Genomic DNA, 23278 nt, shown 5'->3' on the forward strand with positions numbered 1-23278 from the left:
ATTTTTTTGACAAGGGTGCTAAAACAATTTAATGGGAACAGAAACGTCTTCTCAATAAATGGTATAGGGACAACTGGATACCCACATGCAAAAAAAATGACGTTGGACCCCTACCTCACCACCACATGATGAATCACCAACTTATTGCTGACCCAAAATCTGTTGATCTGAAGTTTTATGGCAGGGTCAAAAGCCTGGTTAAGAGGAAATATGATAATTTCTAAAGAGAAAAATAAGCAATGTCTAGAAATTCCAGACCAGGCTGATTCCTTACAAAATTCAAAACTAGCTTAAACAAAATGTTTGTAAAGTTAGAAAAGGAAAAAGTCAGAAGATTCATCATGAGCAAGTCAAACCATATTAACTAGTTTCTATTTTGATAAGTTAACTTCACTGCAGGTAAGAACTCTGTAGGCATCATATAGCTTAATTATAGCAAGCCATTTGGTAAAATCTTTCATAATATCCAGCCAGGCAAAACAGCATATGGGCTTGATAATATTACATAGAAATAATAGTTGCTGAGAAACCAGTGTGTTGATTAACGATGTTAACCTGGAGGGAGTCTAATCAAGCTGTATGCTTCAGAGCTCTTTATTCTGTCATTTTAATATTTTTATCAACTTGAATGAAGACCCAGTAGGTATGCCTACCAAAAAATTGGAAGGAACAGATAATATTAAATGCCTAAATCAAGACTAACAAAATGAAATACAAAGGCCTAATATTTAGGCTAAAAAAATTTTGTTACAGAAAACCAGGGTGCGGAAGACTTAATTTAACCTATGTATGAAGGATATGGAGTATGACTGACACTACTGGCTAATACTAAGCATAAGTAACAGAAGTTAAAACTGTGAATGAAGTATTTAGTTTTAAAATAATAGCATTTAGCTCAAGAAGATATATCCAACCACACACTGTCTGATCAAATACCATCTAAAATGCTGAGTATGATTCTGGGAATCATGGTCAATGACGAAGAGCAACTAAAATTCATTAAGAGAAAAATGACCACAATTGAAGGATCAGAGAATTACATTCGCTAAGGAATGACTAAATAAACTGGGACTGTTTTACTCTGAAGAAGAGATGAGAATGCTCAGAATGTGTGATGGGGAGGAGTCAGCAGGGTCACAATAACAGTATTCAAATATTGTAAGGGGCTATTCATGTGGAAAAGGAATTATACTTGGAGAAAGAAAATTTAGTGGGAACAGCATAAGCTATGATGTCATAAAAAGCTGGATTCAAATCCTGGCTATCATTTACCATGTTATTTGATGCTTAGAAAGGTCAAGTTTCCTCACCTAGAAAATGCTACTTACTTCATAAACGGATAAAAATTAAATGCAATTAAGTGTAAAAATGTGAGTTGCCTGGCATAGCCTAACACGTTGTGATGCACAATAACGTTAGTTCTCTTCTCTAAACTTTTGAGTTGTTACTAGAAGAGCGTTTTTCAAACTGAGAATTACCCATTAATGGGTGAGCAAATCAGCTCAGTAGGTTGTAACCAGCTTTTTTTTCCTGAAGAAACAGAACAAAATAGAAAATATTAGTGCTTACCACATGTACTAAGTACAGTTTTGTGAAACTCTTGTTTCAATTATTCATATATATTTGTGTACGAGGTTATGGTATAAAATGTCTTTCTTATCATGAAGCTGGGTTCAGGAAAAAGAAGCTGTGAAAGCCACTGCTCTAAGAACACTATTTTCTAGGTATGCTCTACAGATACTAGTTCCTTGGGAGTGCAAATAAATTTAGTAAACAAACTATACCACTTACAGATTTACCATACTAAATATATACGATCGTATCAAAAAAAATCCAGCATTAAAGAAACATTTTTGTTGTTGTTGAACTGTTTTTCCCATATATTTTGATCTCAGGTCCACAATATCTACTAACCATCTTCAGAACTAGCATTTTGTGGTTTACATTTGGGGGAAAACATTCCTCTAGATGAAAAAAGAAATGGTGTAAGTTACAGAAAGTAGATTTTTAGCTTGCTAAGAAAAAAACTCTCTAAATCTTTCTTTCTCTACCACTAACACCTACCACCACCCCTTTTAACTTATACTCCAAATACATACTCCAAAGTACTGTAAATATGATTTATCAAACTTTTAATTCACACAAATCTTCTCAGAAAAAGTGCAGGACATCTATAGTATCAAGATATATAGTAACCAGGATCAAAGCAGTAAGCAGGTACCATCTGGTCAAAAGAAACTTCTGGCATAGTATATAAGAAGACTTGTTTTACCTGAACAAACCCTATGTTCAGAAACCAAAGCAGCAAAGACTTAGTCAGCTTCTCCAAGCGGAGTCAACGTGTTCTAAGAATACATAATCTAAAATGGGCTGATGAGTGCAGCTAATCCTCGTTATTATTAAGAGCATCATTATAATCATCACTTGTAAGAAGCATGTGATGATATTTAGATGATTCTGGTTTCTTTTAAAGTGTCTACATACCTAGGATTCCTTTGAGAGCACATGATTTCACACTAATATGAAAAACTGTCACTTCTAATAATATTTAGTATCACTTGACAATAAAATAAAGGCTTGACATCATATATTCAAGAGTATCGACGTAATTCAAACCTTTCTAATTGGGAGTTACAAATATTTCTGCCTCTAGCAGTTGTCAGAGCATAAAAGCCACCTCTCAAAGTCTGCCCCAACTACTTTAGACTATTATTTTCTTCCCAATTCTGAGCACTCTCAGTACTTTTTGTCCCTATCACTCTTTTTAGCAATTCATTGTGTATTTCCTAGACTATTTCTTATTTTATTCCTGCATAAAGCTTGACTACGATAACTGCCTTAATGAGCAGGGATCAACATTTAAGAATCTCCCACAAGATCCTGAAAGCACTCACCCAATATTTCTCAATTTAAACAAACAGGCTTAAGAGTAATTGTAGCTAGTCTCAGAGAGCTAATATGCCAGACTCATGCTAAAAGCATAAATCAACAACACTTCATTAAAATATTTTTTAAAAGCATACAGATTATCTCACATAATGTTCACAACTCTAAAGAGGTAAGAACTATTATTTTCTCCATCCAATAGAGGAAGAAGGCGAGGCTTAGAGTAACTTGCCCAAGGTCGTACAGCTAGTAAGTAGCAGAGCCAGGGACTGAATCCAGGCAAAGCTCTTAACCACCTCTGTAAAGTTGTAGCCCTGCAATACCATAGTCCATGAAGGATTTCAATTTCACTAAGTTAGAAGTTTCAGTGTCAACAAAGAGCAGAGGTATCTCAGCTAAAAATTAAAACTTTTAAAAAAGGGTAAGTTAAGAATTTCCAATTGACATCTTTCTGCTGTTATAATAAACCATGAGGGAAACTGCCTCCCTTGTCCTTTCTATATATGGAAGTGATATGGTGTGGATCACAACTTTATCAAGAAGTGACTTATGACAATACAGTTCGGTTTAGGTTTTTAAATAGGGCTCTCTGCCCCTAGGATGATACAGAACTGAAAGGATAACTGTCACTTCTCAGCTCCGAAAAACGGCAGACCCAATTCGTGTTTAAAAAAGGAGAGCCAGGGCTCTTGTTCCACCTTTGACTGTACACAAAGCAGCACCATCCTCTGCCCTCTTCACACAAAGCAAGCTTTACCCCACTACCCGAGAGGGAGTGCTGATTCACATGGTCTCCCCATCGCGGACAGAAACGTACCCATCTCCCACTGGCCCAAAACACTGACCACTGCACAGACTTAAGACCACTCTGGTCTGCTCCCCGACCAGGTGATACCTCATCAAGCAGACCCCTCCCCCAAATCCAAAATGCCCAGGCCACCATCCGAAAGCCAGAATTTCACACAAAGCAGCTTTCCATCTCCGACTCCTCCCACGGCGAGCAGCTCTTCCTACGCTGTACCAGCCCAAAGACCCCAACGGGGTCCAAAGTCCAGAGGGCCCCCAGCCCAGAGAAGAACTAGCTACAAACCCTGTTCCTCTCGCTAGCCTGGAGCCGCCAACTCTAGCTGACCTTTCCGCAGGCACAGCAAGAAAACCACGAGTCCCCGTCAGAGAGCGGATCCGGCTACACAAAGCCAGGTGTCTTACCAAGGGACCCTCGAAAGACGCTCTCCGCCCCCAGGCCCGTCCCCGCCCAGCCCCGGCCCAGAGCCCCGCGCTCACCAGCTCTCCTCCTCCTCCTCCCAGCCTGACAGGCGCTCCAGCTCCTCGGGCCGCAGCGGCTCCACCTCGTCCAGCAAGCCGCCCTCGCCCGCTGCCAGCAAAGAGGTGGCGTCCCGCAGCTCCTCGCTACTCGTCCGCCTTGGGCCCGACCCGGCCCCGCTGCCCGACTTGACGTTGAGGCCCAAGGGGAAGCCCCGAGGGGACGCCGCGCCAGAGGAGGGAGTGGACCCGCCGACCCGAACAGGGCTGCCAGGCCCCAGGGAGCCGGCGCTCTGCACGGCCCCGGAGCGGCTCCTCAGCTGTTCGTTCTGCTTCTCCAGCTTCTTCACCAGCTCCTGCAGCTTCCGTACCTCCTGGTCCGCGTTCACATTGGAGTTTACGTCCTCCATCCCGGCCCCGCCGCCTCTGCCGCCTGCCACCCGCTCGAACTCACGGCCACAGGGAAAGAGCCGGAGGAAGGGCGCCGCCGCCGCTCACTCTAGCCGAGGCGCCGGCATACAGCAGGGCCAAGCCCCACCGCCAGGGTCCCACCTGCTCCGGTTCCGAAGCGCCGCTGGCCCCAGCCGAGCCGCCTCATCTGCGCCGGCTCCAGGATTGGGGGAGGCGGTGCCAATATCCGGCCTCGACCGCCATCTTCCCTCCGTCCCTCCGCCCCCCTCAGCCCGGCCCCGTCAGTGACCTCAGAGCGTCGGGGGTGGACGCGGCCGCGAGCTAGCGCTGAGAGGGCCAGGCGCCTGCCTCGCGGAGGGGCGGGGCCTTGGGCGAGGCCGCTGGGCGGGGCGGGTGGGCGGGAGTTGAGCCGGAAGGGGCGTGCCCAAGGCGTCGGCAGGGGCGGGCACTGCCCGCTGTCTGGGAAGAGCGATTCCCGCCGCAGGCGGGGCCCGAGGGGAGTGTGGACTTGGCGGCGGGTGGGGCTAAGATCGCCAACAGAGATTTTCCTCAACCCGGCCTGTTGGCCTTGGATGAGGGGGGGCGTTGTAGTTTTATCTCCACCTCCAAACACTCGCTTATGGGCCCCCCCACCCCCCGATCCTGTCGACACTCCCGGCTGGTTCTCGGATGGGGCGCTCAACAGGGCCCCGTTTACTGTGTCTGTTCAGCAAATATTTATTCGATGCCTCCTTGAAATAGGAGATTGTCAGGGCTGGCAGGAGCCTCAGACCATCTGTGACCCGTTTCTTCCTCTGAAAATGAGAAAACAGAATCCCAAATGGTTAAGAGAGGTCTAAGGTCAAAATAATAACCATAAATTGTTGAGTGCTTACTACGGACCAGACACTGTGCTAAGCACTTTAAAGGCGTCATCTCGTTTATTAGAAAAACTTTCCCGATTTAAAGTTTACTGCACAATGGCATGGAAGCAGGAGATAGAAACCCATTCCTCTCATCTTTGTTAATGCATAATCTGCTCTTTGGCTCGTTTTTCTTCTGAAAAACTTTTCATAGTGTGTTGAATTTTTAAAAAGTTATATACTGAAAGTACTTTAATAAACTTTGACAAATACTGATGAATGCTGGGAGATGTATGAATGTAAAAAAAAAAAAATCTGCCTTCGGTGGCACCTGTTTATAATTCGTACTACTGACAGCAAAACAAAACAAAACACCTAAATTCTTTGTTGTGATCACATTTACTGCTCTTCAGATGTCAATTGTGAACTATTTGGCTTGTATCTGCAGTTTTCCTCTAATTGCCTCCTCCACCCTTAGCTAATAATGATCCAGTCCTATTACACCTGGGTGGGCACTCATATAACGTGGTTTGTTTCTACCCTTGAGCCTTTCTGCGCTGTATTTTCCCTGCCTAGATATTCTACCTGCCAAATTCGACTCCTTTTCTTAAAACCCATGCTCACCCATCCAGGAAACCTTTTTCTGACAATTCCACAAAGATCTAATTGTTTCTGTTTAGCATCACCTGATCCATCATTTTCAACAGGTGTTTGCACTTGTAAAAAATCTGCTTCTTTTTCTAAGTCTTTTTCGTTTGTTGTCTGTATGCTTGATGAAAAGAGACCATTCATTTTTGTTTTCCATGTCTAGTATAGTATCTGACACAGTGGACATTCAATATCTGGTTTGTTGAAAGTTATGAAGAATGTAAATTCTTATTAGTCAAGGACCAGATGTTTGTTCATGGCTAAAAAAAAGCATTGAGTATTTCCAAAGTTTGCTGACTAACTATGAAGTATTTTCCCTTTCCTAGTCAAAAGATGTCTGTTAACAGACAATAATTGTGAAGTAATATGTATTATCTATATAATTCACATCTAAATATCATTGCTGTCTCTGACACATCTGAACTAGTCACCAGAGGGTTAAACATCATGACTGCTTCACATATAGCACTTTTCACTTGCATTTAATGTTTTGTGAAATAGATTCCAACGAGCCAGGTTCTGTAACAAGAACATTTACTTTAAATATATTCCTTGAAAAAGTAGTTCATATGACATTATGAAGTTAAATGCTAATATTTCATGGGGCAAGGAGAGGCTGATATAATGTGGAGAAATGAATGGGGAATTAGAAGGCAGGATGGCAGATTCCAGCTATACCACAAATGCGGTACTGGACCTTAATCTCTGAACCTTACACAGATCATGCTGGCTCTATTCAAAATATATCTGAATGGTTCTAGCACCTCCATTGGTACAACTCTAGTTCAAGTTGCCATCTGTCCTTATCTAGCTTACCATGGTACTCTCTTAATGAGCTGTTCCAATTTGCTGTTTACAATCTGCAATGTGCACAGCAACTAGATGATAACTCAGATCAGGTCGCTCCTTTGCTAGGAATCCTCCACTTGTTTCCCAACATACTTGAAATCCCAAGTCCTTTCCTTGGTCTGTAAGACTGGATACTGAGAAACTTCTGCAGGTATCCCATTAAATACCACGATTCCCCTCCATCACTCTGCTCCAGCCACACTGGCCTTTCGGATGTTCACACTTTAGGAACTTCACACTTGCTGTTCCCTCTGGGATCTATTCTTCCTCCACATTGTCTCATGACTAGCCTTCTCCCTTCATTCAGGTCTCAGCTCAAATATCACCACCTAAGTTCACTAATCTCATTATGATGACCTCATAAAAGAGCATCCCTGTCATCCCCCATCCTCTTAACCTGTTTCATTTTTCCTCAGACACATCATCTATTTCTTCCTTTGCTTACTGCCTGTCTCTCCCCTGTAGAATGTGAACTGTGTGTAAACAGGATTCACTGCTGTATCTCCAATGCCAGGAACAGTGCCTACTAGATGATAGGTGTTCAATAAATATTGAATGAATGGATGGATTTAGGTCAAGTGAAGTCTCCTAACAGAAAATTTCAGATAAACGTGTTTGTTAAGTCTCAAATCATTAAAGTGGAAATTCCTAATACTGTTGATTGGTTGATTTTTCTTATTTATATTTTCCTCTTTCAAAAGAGGAAAATGTCACACTACATATGTCCTCCTCAAAACGAGATCATTCTCCACGTCCTGAGTGCCTAACAATTACTGAGGAGAGAAAGTCTTAGGTTCTTACTGAGAACTATGATGATAAAAATATTTCCATTCTATCCTAAACCTATCCTTGTCTTTCTGGTTAACTACGATACAGTTTCCTCTGGTGACTCAGAAGTATTAGAGCATGTTTTTTAAAAGTCACTGTAAAAGTGACTCTTATGTAGATACAAGGACTAAAGCTGGGAGGTGTCTGTAGTATGCATCACAGTTAGCCCAACTAGCTTTTCAGGTGTTGTCCTGTATAATAAGTTCACTTTGCTCCCAGCTGAAGGAGTTGCTTCTGTTCTAAGCAGGTGTGGCCCTTTCCATAACTTGCTCCTACTTGCATGTTAGCTCTTGGCGATATTCCTGACAAAGTGGAAAATATTACAAACCACTAAAAGTATTTAAGTGAAAAACAATTACTCAATGGCTTAAAGGTATTTAGCAGTCCTAAAATCCTAAACCAAGATGTATGTGTGTGTGTGAGCACGTGCCCAAGTGGAGTTTAGAAATTGCAAGACACTTACAGCAATATTTGCATTTTTTAAAAACCAACCAAACAAAAAAACCTTCAAATTCTTTGAAGAAACCTTTACTATCCAGTAAAACCAATTTATCTTCAGAGGCACATGCTGGGCTAGTCATTTCCTGCTTGTTTTCTCTCATCTATTCCTCACCAGCGTTCTCCACCAAGATCTACCCACCTCTGGTCTCGATATCAAGGGGCCTCTTCTCCACTATCTTGGCACTTGCAGCTTTAAGAAGGAAACCCAGGAACTTTCAAGGCTATGTGTATAAGAGATTCAGAATTAGAATCTTGGAGGCAAAAAGAAGAGGGGCCAGGGTTTGGATCTAGAATTTCTCCAGTCAGCATTGATCAGATCTTACCATTATGGGTTGCTTCAAAAGCTGTCATAATGGTAGGCATCACTTCCTTAAGGTCCTCTGGCCAGAGGGCAGCCCCCTATCACACTGTTGGGGGCATGTATCATATTGATGTGAAGATGGGAAGGTCCATGACCCTTTCAGGGCAAAGGTGAACAGGTTCTTAAACTTTTAGCAGGCTGCTGTCTTAGCCCCAGATGAAACAAGGCCTTATCTACCACCCTTTTTGTGGTAGCAAGGGGGATGATATGATTGTTATATAACATTTATTATTTCCTCCTTTCTTTAAGTAGTATATCAGCAGGACAGTGAAGTTGGAAATGTAGAGTATGAACCACTTCTGAATATCTATGATGTTCAAGAGAACCTATCATTCAAGGATAGGAGAAAACTTACTAAGAATTATCCAAATCTCCAAGTTGATATGACAAGTCCCACTAATCTGATCTAGGATTTAAAATTTATTATTCTGAGTATTGATCTAGAGATGGCAGAGAAATAATAGACTATGAATAGACGGTTGTATTAGGCTAAAATAAATTAAGCTGTCCTTGAGATATTTATATAGTTACTCTTCTATCTAAGAAGTTGTAGTGAATTCCATTCCTGAGTCTTTGGGGTATGTCTGGAATATTACACGGACTGAAAGACGTCATAAACTATTCAAACTGCCCGAGCACATCTAGAAAGTGACTTTCTTATTCATCATCTTTGTGGAAGTGTAATTCTGTAAATATCTAGGTTTTTCTGAATTGGCCCAATAATAAGAGTAGCTAACAATTATTGACTATGTTTATGATATGTAATAACTCATTTGAAACTCACAATTGTCCTTTGAGGTAACAGCTATTAGTATCACCATCTTCATTTTACAAATGAGGCTACTGAGACAGAAATGTTAAAGAATTAACCAGGAAGTAACAAAGTTCATTTTGAACCAAGGTGGTCTGACTTCAGAATCTGCACTCATAATCTCCAATAGTTCATGACCAAGACGAGTTCTCCATTGTTTTCCTTACAAGAATATTGACACCTCGGTCAGCTGCCATCTGGGGTGGGGTTGGGAGGGAGGGTTACTACTTTTATGACACCCAAATACTCAATCCTCTTGTTTGAAGAGCAAGTTTGCTAGTTTTGAAGTTTCAGCACCTCTGGGACTTGACACATTGAAACAATCTATTCCTTAAGGAGAGAGAAAGTTCCTCTCTCTCTTGCTCAAAAGGCTTCCTGGTAGACCATTTACTCAGACAGTATTCCAGACACTTGAGAGGTGGGTGGAGAAGTCCTGAAACACACACCGCCTCCCGCCCTCAGTCAGCAGTTTGCTAAGATGAAGCTTCATCATCTGAGCTTCTTACCAGAAAGCCTGGTAGACTAGTCCAGCCTGTAGTTTGATGGAGAAGAAGTCAGCAGAGGGAGTCTCTACGGCAGTAGCACTACCACCAAAATCAACAAAGCTTGAAGATGTAAGAGCCAGAATTTAATAGTAAGAGCGCTAGGCCCATACATGAGAGAAAGAAAATTTGAATGGGTCTTGAAATAAGAGAGACAAAAGCAGATATCAAAAGACAAAGCATAGAGCCAGGGAAACAGACAAGAACAAGGAGCAGTGGTCTCAACAGTAGATGAGAGAGTAATTCTTGGCAAATGTTAAAAGTTAAGTGGTTGCAGCCTTTGTAGCAGGTTGTGTGGAAGGAACAGTTGCATTTAAACAGCCAGTGATGCTGCTGCCTGGCTGGGTTGAGTTTCTAGCCTTGGGACACATCAGTAACCAGATACGCTGGACTAAAGCCCACTGTGCAGAGCTCCCTGATGCACAGGAGTCCACCATTGTGTTGATGTGTAAACAGATTCCATCTCCCCGAAGTTCCCGGAAACCAGATAGCCCTCATCTCACATCTGCACTCTAGTCTAGAGAAATGAGGGTAGAGTGTTGGGCAGGGAAGAGATGAACGGTAGGGCACGGCACAGGTGATTCCCCTGTTGTCACTGGGCATGATTTACCTCAGACAGGGCACCTGCACACGAAGAGGTGGCTCTCAGTTCAAACTGAGCTGCTCTGTCTGTCTACTCTAGCATTATTGGAAGACTCGCTTTCTCTTTTCTATCATCACCATTCTCCCAAATTATTTGAGCTTTTGCTATTGCCTGTTTTTGCAGCCCCCATCAGTTGATCAGAAGGTGTAGCTAGGTATTTAGGCAACCTTCAGTCATGCACAGCTGTCAGTTAGCAGTTATGTTTAAGCATCCTCTGGGTCCTTGAACATTGGATCCAAATTATGATGTGGTATCTTTGTAAACAGCTTATGAGAAAATCACCAAAATTCTGTTGTACACTGGCAGCTAGACAGATCATGGTGTTGACCGTGATGATCCTGGCAGGTAGAAGGTATGTATACAATGGGATAGCAAGGGAGTGTGTACTGCTTTCAAAGATGAGATTGCAGGTTGCGTAGAAGATAATGAATTTATCCAACCTCTTGAACAGGCAGGATAAAGGAGATGTTTTTCTACTCCCTGCCTCAGACGCATTGAGAGCTACATCATAATGTTGCACAAGGTCCCCTCCAAGAGCAGGCGTAGCCTGTTAGAGTCCAAGCAGAAAAAAACAACTCCTCCTACAGTTAGTCGAAAGGCTAATAAAGGACACCACCTCCCACAGAAGCTGATGTGCTCCCTGACTGCGATAATTCAGTTGCCAGATCTTGCACATGACTGTAGCAATGGGCTTGGCACTGGAACCTTAGATTTGGCCAGAACATTCAGTCATCCTTTGAAGGGTCAGCCCAGCAGTGAACCAGCCAGGATTGGGACCATGAGCAGAGAAAATGGGCAGAAGCTATTGGAAGATCCAAATGATGTGCTAAAGGACTCCAGATTCATTTGTCTTGGGTGAGCCTAGCTTGAAGCCACAAAGTTCAGATAGTCCTTTCCTGACCTCCAAACAAATGATAACTATCATTTCTTGTTTTCTTATAGTTTCTTAGAATTTTTACATTCAGCTCTTCAGTTCATATGGGATTTATTCTGGTGGCATAACTCTAAATGGAGTTTTATATGGGGCACTGTTGTATGCTGGATTATATACTCTCTCTATATATGCATTCGATCACTGTTAACTAATTCAAGGTACACTGTTAAGGGCCAGAGACCATAAAGGTCATAAGGACTGTGGTCCTCGCTCTGCAGATGCTTAGTGTCCAATTGAGGAGATGAAATGAATGAGGATAACTATACAAAGAACCTTGTGAAAAGTGCCAAGTGAGCTATATGGACAAGAGAGAACAGAAGGGCTTTTTCATGCTTGTTTTCTGATTTTTTTCTTTTTCTTTTTCTTTTTTTGAGAGAGTATTAGAGGAATAGAAGTAGATTCCTTCTGCCTGAGATAGTAAGAGTTTTCTCAGAAGAAGTGTGATTTCACATGGGCCTTCAGGGATAGGTAGCTGTCTTAATCTCGACTTGTTGATTGTAATGAACAGAAAACCACTTGAATTATCTCAATTTAAAAAGGAGGATATCTACTCATCTCATTTCTGAGAATCTATACCAAAAGTAAGCTGGAAAAAAATATGAACAGAAATATGCACAAGGCAATTTACTATTTATTATGCCATGATTTGTAACAGCAAAAGACTGAGAGCAACCCAAATGTTATCAACATGGGACTAGTTGAGAAAACCATGAAGCAGTCACATAATGGAGGACGATGCCTCAGTGAAAAAGAAAAGGATCTCCATATGTCTCCATGATAACTGTTTCAGAATGGAGCTCAGTGTTAACAGCAGGGAGGGATATAAAATATATACATACATGCTTATGTTTGCAAGAAGAAACAATGGAAGAATCAATAAAAATCAAACCAAAAATCAGTTAGAAAATGGTTACCTAATGGGGAGCAGAAACAGAGTGAAGGGCATTGCAATTGTGAAATAAAATTCATATTTTATGGTAAGACAAGAAAAATTTAAACATGAAAGAATTGTCTCTGTCCTTTGGCCTCCTCTCCCCTCTGCTGTGCATTGTGTATCTGCATTATGCATCCACCAAACCTTCCTAGAAGCAGAAATACCTGCTCAGCCATAAAGAACAACATTCTCCTAGCACCAACAAGACAACTCCTTTAGGATAACATTCCTTTTTGACCTTGTAAAGGGGTCACAGTGACCCACCACTTTGTACTTGCAGATCTGAACTGTGTAAACTGTCAATAATATGTCATCTAACGTACAGCCCTCTGTCTCAAAAAATTTATGTAACTGTGCTTTGACTCCTAATGGGTAGAACAGTTCTAAGAGCTTTCTAAGAGGCTGTTCCCCAGGTTCTAATCCTCAATTTGGCTTGAATAAAAATTTTCATTTCTTAGGTTGACTGATGAATTTTTCATTGATGAAACAGAATTTATCTTGAGTTTCTCTTGTAACATGGTTTTGACTTTGGAACCATGTAAATATTGACATGCTTAAAAAAACCAAAAATCAAAAAGTGAAAAAGGGGAGCTATTAAAAAGTCATATTATAACACCCGATGATAGCTAATACAGTGTGGCCAGGCCACTTGAGGAGTAGAACTATAAAGTAAGAAACCAAAGCAATGTCCTCCATTTCCTTAAACAATTCATTCATTTATGTATCTAACATATTTATTGAGCATGTATTATGCACCAGGAATTGTTCCAGGCATTGGGCACATAGCAAAGAATCAAGTGGAGGAAAAAGACCTGACTTCATGGAGCTTACATTTTAGTGATGGGTGACAGACAATAATCACATAAGTAAAGGAAGAGAATCAGAGAAGAGTATAAGGAGTGTGAGTAGGGGTGGGATTGCAATTTTAAATACAGTGCTTAAGGAAAGCATTACAGAGAAGATGACATTTGAGCAAAGGTCTGAAGGAGTTGAGAGAGCAAGACAAGCAGGTAACTTGGGAAGAGCAGACCAACAAAATAGCAAGTGCAAAGGCCCTGAGGCAATAATGTACCTGGCTTCATGGAGGAACAAAGTTTATGGGGCTAAACTAGAGCGAGTAGGGGGGAGAGTCGTGGGAGATGGAAGTCAGAGGGATGGAGGAAAGATTCTGTAGAGCCTACTGGGTGCTTGTGAAGACTTTGGCTTTTACTCTAAGTAAAATGAGAAGAAAAGGGAGGATTTTGAGCAGGAGGGTGGCGGGACTTGATTTACATTTTAACAAGAGCCCTCTCTTCTCTGCTTCCTGCACGTTTGCCAGTTGCTGCATTCCTCATTATTGTCTCTCAAAATTTCTGCTTACTCACGGCTTCTGGATTCCCTTCATAACATCAGTTTAGATGTGGCTTTTGTTTGGTGTTGTAACAACTGTTGACATTTCAGTTTGTGCGCCACTGTGACCTAATCACTCAGTCTCTCAGTGTCTCAATTCCTGATTCTTGGGTGACATAATATTAGACTCACATATTATTAGGCTAACTAAGATTAGTCCACTGTGGTAGAACAGGCTGAGGCTGGGGGGGAGGGGGCAGAGTGGTGAGGGGACAGAGGTGAACACAGTCCTGTAGTATTTCCAGATTATGGGCATGAAGGCAACAGTGAGCATATCAACTTCATCAGGTATCTCAAGTATTTTGGGCTTTATATACATACATAATAGTTAGTAATCTAGCATATTTAGTAAACAACCTATAATCCTATCAGACTGCTAGAGTGTTCAGTAACCACTTAAGAGTAATAGTAATGAGGTGACTTTATAATGCTTTATACTAAAATAGAGCTTCTAAAACTAACTGTGGCAGCGAGGGTATAGCTCAAGTGGTAGAGCACATGCTTAGTATGCACAAGGTCCTGGGTTCAACCCCCAGTAACTCCTCTAAAAAGTAAATAAACCTAATTATCTATACCCACCCACAAAAAATAAAAAAATAAACTAACTGTGGTAAGGATGAGTTTTATTTATTTCCAACCTGTAGGAGAATTAGACTTTTGAAAAAGTGAATTCCTAGAAAAATAAAATTTAAAAAGATATATAAAAGTAAAGCCTAAATTTTTTTCCCCAAACGTTTACTTACGAAAGTGCAACATCCACCCTATACAATTTCTTCTTTCTTCCAGGCTGCTTTACAACAAAACTAAACTTTTTGATCTCTCATTAGGGGCTTTGATTTTTATATTACAATTCTGATTGTGTATAAGCATTTCTGGTACATTAGAGCAGTGGTTCTTGAATTTAAAAGCTTAAATTTTTTATGGCAGAAAATTACACAAACTGCCATAAAAGTTTCTAAATGGTTCATCTCAATTTCTGTACTCACCATGCACCAGTTACAAATAAGTTCTATGTTTTAAATAGCACCGTACTAAAAATCACTTCTCTAAGTAGTAGCTAAATTTTACAATAATGATGGCAGATTAATGGTATTTTGTGTTCTGAGTGAGCACATTAAAGAATATGAATTGTGTCTTCGATGTTGCTTTCACTTTTCTCGTTCTTATTAAATAAGCTTCATGTCCTGCATGTAGTTTCCAATGAATCTTTGTTGATTGAAATATTTCTCTAGCTTAAGAACACTTTTAACTACACGAAAAACAATGTGTAATTTAAATTTGCCATTACAGTATAACTCTACTGCTAAATATAGCTGAAGTAGGTTCTACTTTTCCTTGGGTTAAAATTGAGAGAAACAAGGGGAAAAGGAAATTTCTTTTCTTAAATTTAAGAGATAGACAACAAAAAAGTACTAACACTGAGTCAGAGGGAATGTTGCTTCTAAATATTCACCTTTCACTAAGATTGAAAATCCTCGTTCTATAATTGATTTGTGGACCATTTTCTTAATTAAGCGAGTATTTAAGCACTTAATTGTTATGCTAAGTTCCCTATAAAGTGAACTAAGCTGATTAAAGTCCAATATTTTATGATTTCATCATCTAAGACAAATGTATCGATAAGTATAACTAAAGAAACAATAAACAAATTATTGATTTGTTTACAAACTGTCATTCTATAATCACTGATCGGAGAGAAATCATAGAATAAGGTTACTCTGGTAGCGGTAAGCCTTGACTACTGGTTTATTTCCTAAGACTATGAGACTTTCTTCATCCACAGAATTCTGGGTAACCTTAATTTCAAATTCATGTAAAAACGTAATTTTAAAAATCTGAAATGATTATGGGGAAACTAAGTGAGGGCATTTAAGTCCCTTAGTACTGCCTTGAATTTATTTTAAAGACAGCTATAAATGTTCCAAGTTTTGGTTTTTTCCCTACGGAGTCAAAATAGTTCAGATTCCCTTAAGCAGGAAAAACATAAAACAATACCCCATGTGACCCTCTGCCACAGTCTACAGTTAAAAAAACAGAAACAGAAAATTTTAAGAGAAACTATTTTTAAAGAATTATTTCAAATACATCATTGCCAGGAATTTAAATCGCTCTCCTCCATACCAACTGTTGTGAACACACATTAACATTGTTTTCAAAATATTCTATACCTTTTAGGAAGAGATGCCAACATTTTTAAAAAGAAAAACAAGTTCTAATGGTAAGGTTTTATAAGATAGAAATCAGTAAATGTTTCCTGAATTCATTTGTAAAAAGTGCTAACTTATTCCCATAACCATACTAAAAGCTACCGTGCTCCAGAGATGTAAATATGGTGGATGTCTGTTGTTTTTTCTGCTTAGCTCATTCTCTCCCCACCTCCCCGCCTCCTCTCCCCTCTCCCCTCCCATTCCCCCACCTCCCCCTTCCCCCACCATATGTTATCAGTGAGGCACTGGACATGCTTGTTCTCAATTATCTTTTCAAGGATGTTTATACAGCAAACAGCCTTGGACTATAAAGATAATGCCTCTCTCTGTGTAGCAAAGGTTTGTTTACTATCCAATATGATAAAGTTTCCCCCCAGGGCCAAGGCCAGGCATGCATACTGCCCATTATAAAAGATTTGGGTTCCCCAAACTTGAGGTTTCTTACCTGTAACACAACCCATTGGGTGAGTAAGCACCACCTGGCTCTCTTCACGTTGCCCTGTGGGAACTGGAGCTCGGAATCAGTGCAAATGCTGATACTCTGCCTACTACTATATGTACGAATCATACATTGCTCTTTGTCTCTGACTCAGGAATCTCGTTTCTTCTGCTAGAATGAAACCTTGGCAGGAGAACTTGTTAACTTCGAAGTAGGGTGAAATCCCTGGGTTCCCTACAGTACTCCAGTTCCTGCCCTAAATTCTTTCCTAAGAGACATCTATACCTTTGCCCTTTAGCTTCCTGAGAGAACTCTGTGTCCACATAATAAATCTCCCTTTTATTTAAGCTTAAATGGGCTTCCGCTACACGTAATCAAAATAGTACTGATACAGCCAAGAAAATCTGTTTCTTTCTGAAAATTCAACAATAGGTCAAAATAATCAAGTGGTTTTCTAAGCACTTTCATTCAATTGTTGAGCCATTCCAAGTATTATGCTGGATGCTGGGGCTATAATAGTAAACAGCATACAGTTCATAGAGTTTCAATTCTCATAAGAGAAGCAGCCTAAAATAAAGGTATAGCAACACACAGCATTCGCAAAATGGGAGAAGTGCTGTGAAGAAAACAAAAAAGAGATGAAGGAAGAGAACATTAATGGAGGCTGCCTTACACAATGTGACTGGATAAGGTGACTTTGGGAGAGGCATATTTAAGCTGTAATGTGAAAGATGAGAAGGCAGAAGGTTGGTACAAATTGAAGAAACAGTAAGTGCCAAAACCTTGAGATGGGAAGAGCTTAGGAAATGTGAAAACTGAGAGAAGAACAAATGTGAATAACTGCAGAGACGGGAAGAATGCCAGGTGAGAATTTAGGCAGGAGCCTGATTATTCAGGGATTTATCCGCCAAAGTAAGGAGTTAGGACTTATTCTGCCTACAATGGGGCGCTACTGGAGAGTCTTAAGCACTTAAGTGATAGGACCCAATTTGCATTTAAGAAAAGAAGTTTTGCTGTTGTGTGGAAGGTGGTTTGGAGGAAAGCAAAAGTGGAAGCAGAGAGACCAGTTAAGAGGTTGTTGCTTTGTCCAGGAGAGAAATGATGATGGCCAGGAATAAGTGATGGCAGTGGAGATAGAGAAAGTGGATTCCATGTACTGAGGAGACTGGGACAGTGAATGTGGGTAGGGGTGGCAACCTGGGAGAGTGATGGGGTTGGGGAGGTTTGGGGCCATGTTTATTTGGATACTGCTGTGAAATAGCCAACAGAAGATATCAAGTTGGCCACTGAAGATCAGAACCGTGAGGCAGCTGTGAGATCTAAGTTAGATATAAACTTGAGTGTCATCAACAGATGTATGATATCCCAGGATTGCAATTTCCAGGCTTCTTTCAGTTAATTCTCTTTCCCAGGCTTTGGTGCCAGCCCTCCCCAAATTGAGGCATACAAGAACTTCTGAATTTCCTGCAAACCACCTACAGAACATAAAGAACCAGGAGCACCATCTCCAGATTGCGCTCTCCTGATGGTGCCACCATTACTATTTTTTTCTACTATGTCTGTAAAAGGTTGGTAGGGGGCTTCCTACCAGGTGGCCTCCTCCCAGAGACCCTGACAGAAAGATGCCTTTGCTTTCAGCCTCCACCTCAACCTATCTGGAGGGTTTTTACTGACATAGTTTAATGGGGGTACAGTTTGGGGTCCTTTCTCAGATTTATATCCAACCATGTTCAAGTTTGTAAACTAAAATAACATTCCCTCCCCCTCCCCTGGGCATAAGTGCTTCTTCTTTGAAGACTGTTTTTAAAAACAGTTTTTTGGGGACATATAAATTACATACCATAAAATTCACCCATTTTAGGTATATAATTCAATGAATTTTAGTAATATACAAAGTAATACACAAAGTTGTGCAACCATCATCACCATGCAGTCCTAGAACATTTCCAACACCCCCTAAAAATCCTCTCTGCTAATTTGCAGCCACTCTTTGTTTCCTCCCCAACGGCCCCAGGCAACCACTAATCTATTTTTGGCACTTTTTTGGCCTTTCGTAGACATTTCATATAAATGGAATCATACAACATGTGGTCTTTTGTGTCTGGCTCCTTTTACTGTGCATAATGTTTTTGAATTTCATCCAAGTTGTAGCATATATCAACATTTCATTGCTTTTTTTCTTGCTGAATTTCCTTCCATTATATGGATATTCAACATTTTGTTTATCCACTTGCTTGCTGATGGTCATTTGGGTTGATTTTGGCTATTATGAGTAATGCTGCAAAAGTAATATTCTTACTCACTAACCTTACTCAGATGTTGAAAGAATTACTTAATTTTTAACTTGTGGGTTAAAGATGTAATTTGGAGTGAATTTTCTCTATTTTCCATTTTTGGGGGGAAATTTGGTTATGCTGTCTGTACAGTTTTAAAAGTAAATTTTATTTATTTGATTTAAAATTTATCATGAGAGGGGAGAGTATAGCTCAGTGGGAGAGCACATGCTTAGCATGAATGAGGTCATGTGTTCAATCCACAATACCTCCATTAGGGGAAAAAAAAGTGGTAAAAAAAATTTATTCTGAAATAGCTCAGTCATACACAAAGGCATAATAAGAATTATAATTTAAAAAATCGTGCATCTACCACAGCTGAGGAAATATCCCTCTGTCCAGGAGATAATCACTATCATGAATTTGTATTTTCATTCCCATATATGTTTACTAACATGTATCATTCTTACAAAATATACAGTATTTTTTGCAGGTATGAAATGTACATTGTATGAAAAACAATGGTACCACGTATTCTTCTGAATACTTTAGTGTTAACTCATTTTTATTTTCACAACCACCATGTGAAGTAGGAATAATCACTATCCCCACTTTATAGACAAGGAAATTGAGGCCCATAGAGGGTAAGTGATGGCCAATGTCACAAGGTCGGTTAATAAATAATAGAGGTAGGTTTGAATTCAGCAGTCTGCTCTAGACTATCTGCATGACGATGCCACACTGTTTCAAATGCTGTTATGCTCCAATACTGTTCCTTTTGCAATCTGCTTTTCCCCTCAACATTACATTTGCAAGATTCCCCCATAATGATACATGAAGCCATAGTTCATTCCTTTTCATTACAGTGCAGTATTCTGTGTGTGCATAGGCCACAATTCATTTATCTATTCTACTATTAATTGAGATTGTGACCAACAATACTGAAAGTACATTCTTGTACAGGTTTTCTGTGCACATATGCAAGAATTTCTATGGGGTCTATGCCTACAGGAGGAATTTCTGGGTCACACGGTATGTACATCTTCAAATTAACTGAGTATCTCCACAATGGTGATATCATTTTACTTTCAAGAAATCAATTTGTAAAAAATTTTGCTGTCCATGGTTACAATATATAAAATAACTAAGCACTACAAGAAAAGGGAATCAAATGCCAAGAAAGGTCATAGGAAATGGAAGTTAAACAGAATAGTAAAGTAACCCAAATCTACCATTTATCAATTCTCTCTTTTGAATGCACGCAACAAAGGTGAAGCTCAGCATTTCTCCACTCTCCACTCTCCTCTCCTTTTCCTTTCCTTCTAAGCTATAGTCAACTCTTAGATCTTCCCTGAAGGTGATATAATACTATAAATATGAAAATTTCTGAATTCTTTCCAGAGGGGCGAATTTCGCTGAAGTGGAGAGCCTTCACAATCCAATGTTTCACTGACTCCCTCTTTTCTTTAGTTATTGCCAGAAGTTTCTTCTCTACCAGTGTGAAACTTGCCATTTTATTTTCACTCACAATCGTGGAGTATTAAGGAGCTGAAACTCTGTTTCACATACAGTTATAGATATAATATATATAGACCTCAAGGTAAGTTTTCTCAATGAACAACTTTAAAGTTGTAAAAAAACAGTAAGTTTGGTGTAAGAAACTTTAGCCCAATTGTTTGATAATTTACATGCATCTAACTTTAAATATCTAACATGGCATATGAAAATTGGGATTAAAAGAAATATAAGCCAACTTTGGAAGGTATTCTTTTTGAAATAGTTTATGATTCCTTTCAAAAGCTTTCTCCCTCATACATTTAAAGTAGAACTACATGCAGTTTGCTTCTAAATTATGAGGGCTATATCTCTTCCTCTGCTGCTTGGAGGTGTTACAGGAAAATGGGCAGGAAACGATGGTCATGTCCCAGGTCCCAGGTGAGTCCCTGGGATGCACCCCTCCAAGTGAGGGTCCTGGGCTTCATTTCGGAAAGAATGCAAGAGTGAGCCATAGTTGAGTAAAGGTAGATTTTTTTTTCAGAGAGATGCACACTCCATAGGCAGAATGCAGGCCATCTAGAGAGGCGAGAGGCAAAAGGGGAGGGGGTGGCCCCAAAGCATGGGATTCTCTAGGAAAGTGAGATCCAGCCATGAGGCGTGGGGCTGGTTAGGTTTTATGGGCTCAGTAATTTCATATGCTAACAAGTGGGAGGATTACTTCAACTACTTTAGGGAAGGGGCTGAGATTCCCAGGAACTGGGCCACCACCTGCTTTTTGACCTTTTATGGTTAGCCTCAGAACAGTCATGGCATTTGTCAGTGTGTCATTTACCATGCTAATATATTACAATGAGTGTATAATGAAGCTCAAGGTCTACCAGAAGTCAAATCTTTCCCCATCTTGTGTCTCAAGGTCTAATGGGAGTTAAATCTCCCACCATCTTGGTTCTCACCAGTTTTTGTCCTATCTTCAATTGCTGTGTCATTCTTTTAATAGTTGTGCCCTGCCCCTTCTCTCCTGCTTCAGAGGGACATCAAGGATGATGCTTTTCAGTTACAGAGAAGGGAGTAAGACAAGCAAGACTGGAGGGTGGGAGGAGAGGGAGAGCCTCCAACACACAAGCTCGTGGAAGACTATAAGCATTGCACTTTAATTCTTCTCACCAGCCAGGCACCTTAATCTATTTGTCTTGCTTCCCTACCCACCACACTCTCTGAAGCTGCCTTACTTGCCTCTGTGCTCTTCTTTCATCAGTCTCTCCCCCTTTGTCCTATTGTGGCAGGACAGGATTTGCAATGCCTAAGTGTTCCCCTCTTATATCCTTTCTTTCATGTGATGCCCCATCTTCAAAGAAGATATGGCCTTTCATCTCACAGATGCTTCCTAACCTTCCTGGTGTGACATAGAGCAGGGGTGACAAATTCAAATGCCTATAGGAGCCAGAAAGGTAATTTAAGTGAGGGAAAGTGGGGGAGTCATAGAGAACTGGAGTGATGCCCCATTAAAAGACACACTGCTACCAAGCTCTGGTTCATTCTTCCCATAGGGAAAAGGGTCTTAGTGTTGCCAGGTCTTCTGATTTTTTCATAAGATCTGGAAATCCAGATTTTTAGGTGCAATTCTCACACTGTTATATGTTGGAAACCAACTCAGTAAAGACAACAGCAACACACTACAATTTAAATTAAATTGGAAGGAGGGCTGAGTGTGGCTTGTGGGCTGCCATTTTGCCATCTCTATTTTAAGGAGAGTTTTACCTTGGCTGGCTTGATTCCCAGACCTTTTGCAGAATTGATAATGCAGAACTGAAAAAGTGAGTAAAGAGAACCAAAGTCTGGTGAAATAAAAATACACAAGGATCTAACAGGACAAGGTAAGATGATCTCAGATAACAAAGAATTAGGAGAGAGAGATGGTAAGAGGGAAAGAGCTCCCAGAGTTGAGCAGTTCAGGTGTGGAGAGGTAAGGAGGTTGTGAGTGTGATGCTCTAGAGAAGCTCTGAGTGAGAAACCTTTTCGGGTGGAGGTGGGTGAGGAAGAGCACGAATAAATGCAGGGGAATATGGCTCATTAATGGGATCCCTTTTAACGTTCTTCAGAGAAATTAGAGATTGGAACTCCTTTTAAAGTTTTTTGGAGGCAGGATTGGGCTTTAAATATGTGACTCCATGTGGAGATCAGGTCATTTTGAGCCCCAGGATTTAGTAGGAATAAGATTCTTGGTTGCAGACAATGGAAGACAACTCTGGGTCATTTAAGAAGAAAACAGACTGACTGGAGGATATTAGGTACAAAGAATCGTTAGGAAAACTAGAAAAGCTGGCTCACAAAATGAGCAGGAAATGAGGGGACTTGGCAGTCTGGAAGACAGCCAGATCACACCAGAACAGTCTGCTTATCTTGTCACTTCTGGGCACTCAAGGTCACACCCCTTGACTCCACTCTCACTGCTGACACTCCACTGGACACTGGCTGCTGCCACTAGCAACAGACATAGTGCTATAACATTCTGTTCTTGCTTTCTTGTATCAAGACTCAAAAGTCCCCTGTGGAGAGCTTCCAAATGGCTGACCTTAGGTCACATGCCTATTTTGCACCTGTGAGGAATCTGGGAGAACAAGGATCAGCTCTTTCTGGCTCCCCTGGTGGGAGGCAGAAATTGCCTCCTGCCAAAACTCATGCAATGGCAGCCTCCTTAAACAGGAAGTTTGAATCATCAAGTACTGGGCAACCATACATCTAGGACACATCTACTACAGAGCCTTGGTGGAGGTAGTACACTGGGTGAAAGGAAGATTAGGAGATGGCCAGTATATCAGCAAGGACAGGATTCTTAATGCTGCAGTAACAAATAACTCCAGTGGCTTACAGCAACAAAGGTCTATTTCTTATTCATAGCCATTGCAGAATGTCCACATTGTCCTCACTTTAGGACCCAGGCTGATGAAGCAGCCTCCATTGTTACAGAACAAAAGTTTGTGTGCCCCATACACAGCAAGGCCACACAAAATAAAACATTG

At 40.7% G+C, this 23278-nt stretch overlaps 1 protein-coding gene and 1 long non-coding RNA gene across 3 annotated transcripts in view; both read right to left on the bottom strand.

The window, feature by feature from the left end:
- The window catches only part of SLAIN2 (SLAIN motif family member 2), a 60728-nt gene extending 55893 nt beyond the window's left edge, over positions 1–4835 (bottom strand). Inside the window, exon 1 of one of the 2 annotated variants that reach the window (XM_031435020.2) lies at positions 4171–4835. In XM_031435020.2, the coding sequence (XP_031290880.1) occupies positions 4171–4559 (389 nt within the window). In that variant the 5' untranslated portion in view covers positions 4560–4835. The remainder of the gene's footprint in view (positions 1–4170) is intronic. The other variant, XM_010992856.3, reaches the window with a different exon arrangement.
- Positions 4836–4992: 157 nt separating this feature from the next.
- The window catches only part of LOC135321497 (uncharacterized), a 49682-nt gene continuing 31396 nt past the window's right edge, over positions 4993–23278 (bottom strand). The window contains exons 2-3 of the long non-coding RNA XR_010381301.1: positions 8368–8449; positions 4993–5354 (exon numbers count right to left, since the gene is read on the bottom strand). This is a non-coding gene — a long non-coding RNA (uncharacterized LOC135321497). The remainder of the gene's footprint in view (positions 5355–8367; positions 8450–23278) is intronic.

Source organism: Camelus dromedarius, chromosome 1 (assembly GCF_036321535.1).
Source record: "Camelus dromedarius isolate mCamDro1 chromosome 1, mCamDro1.pat, whole genome shotgun sequence".
In the NCBI taxonomy this organism is placed as follows: domain Eukaryota; kingdom Metazoa; phylum Chordata; class Mammalia; order Artiodactyla; family Camelidae; genus Camelus; species Camelus dromedarius.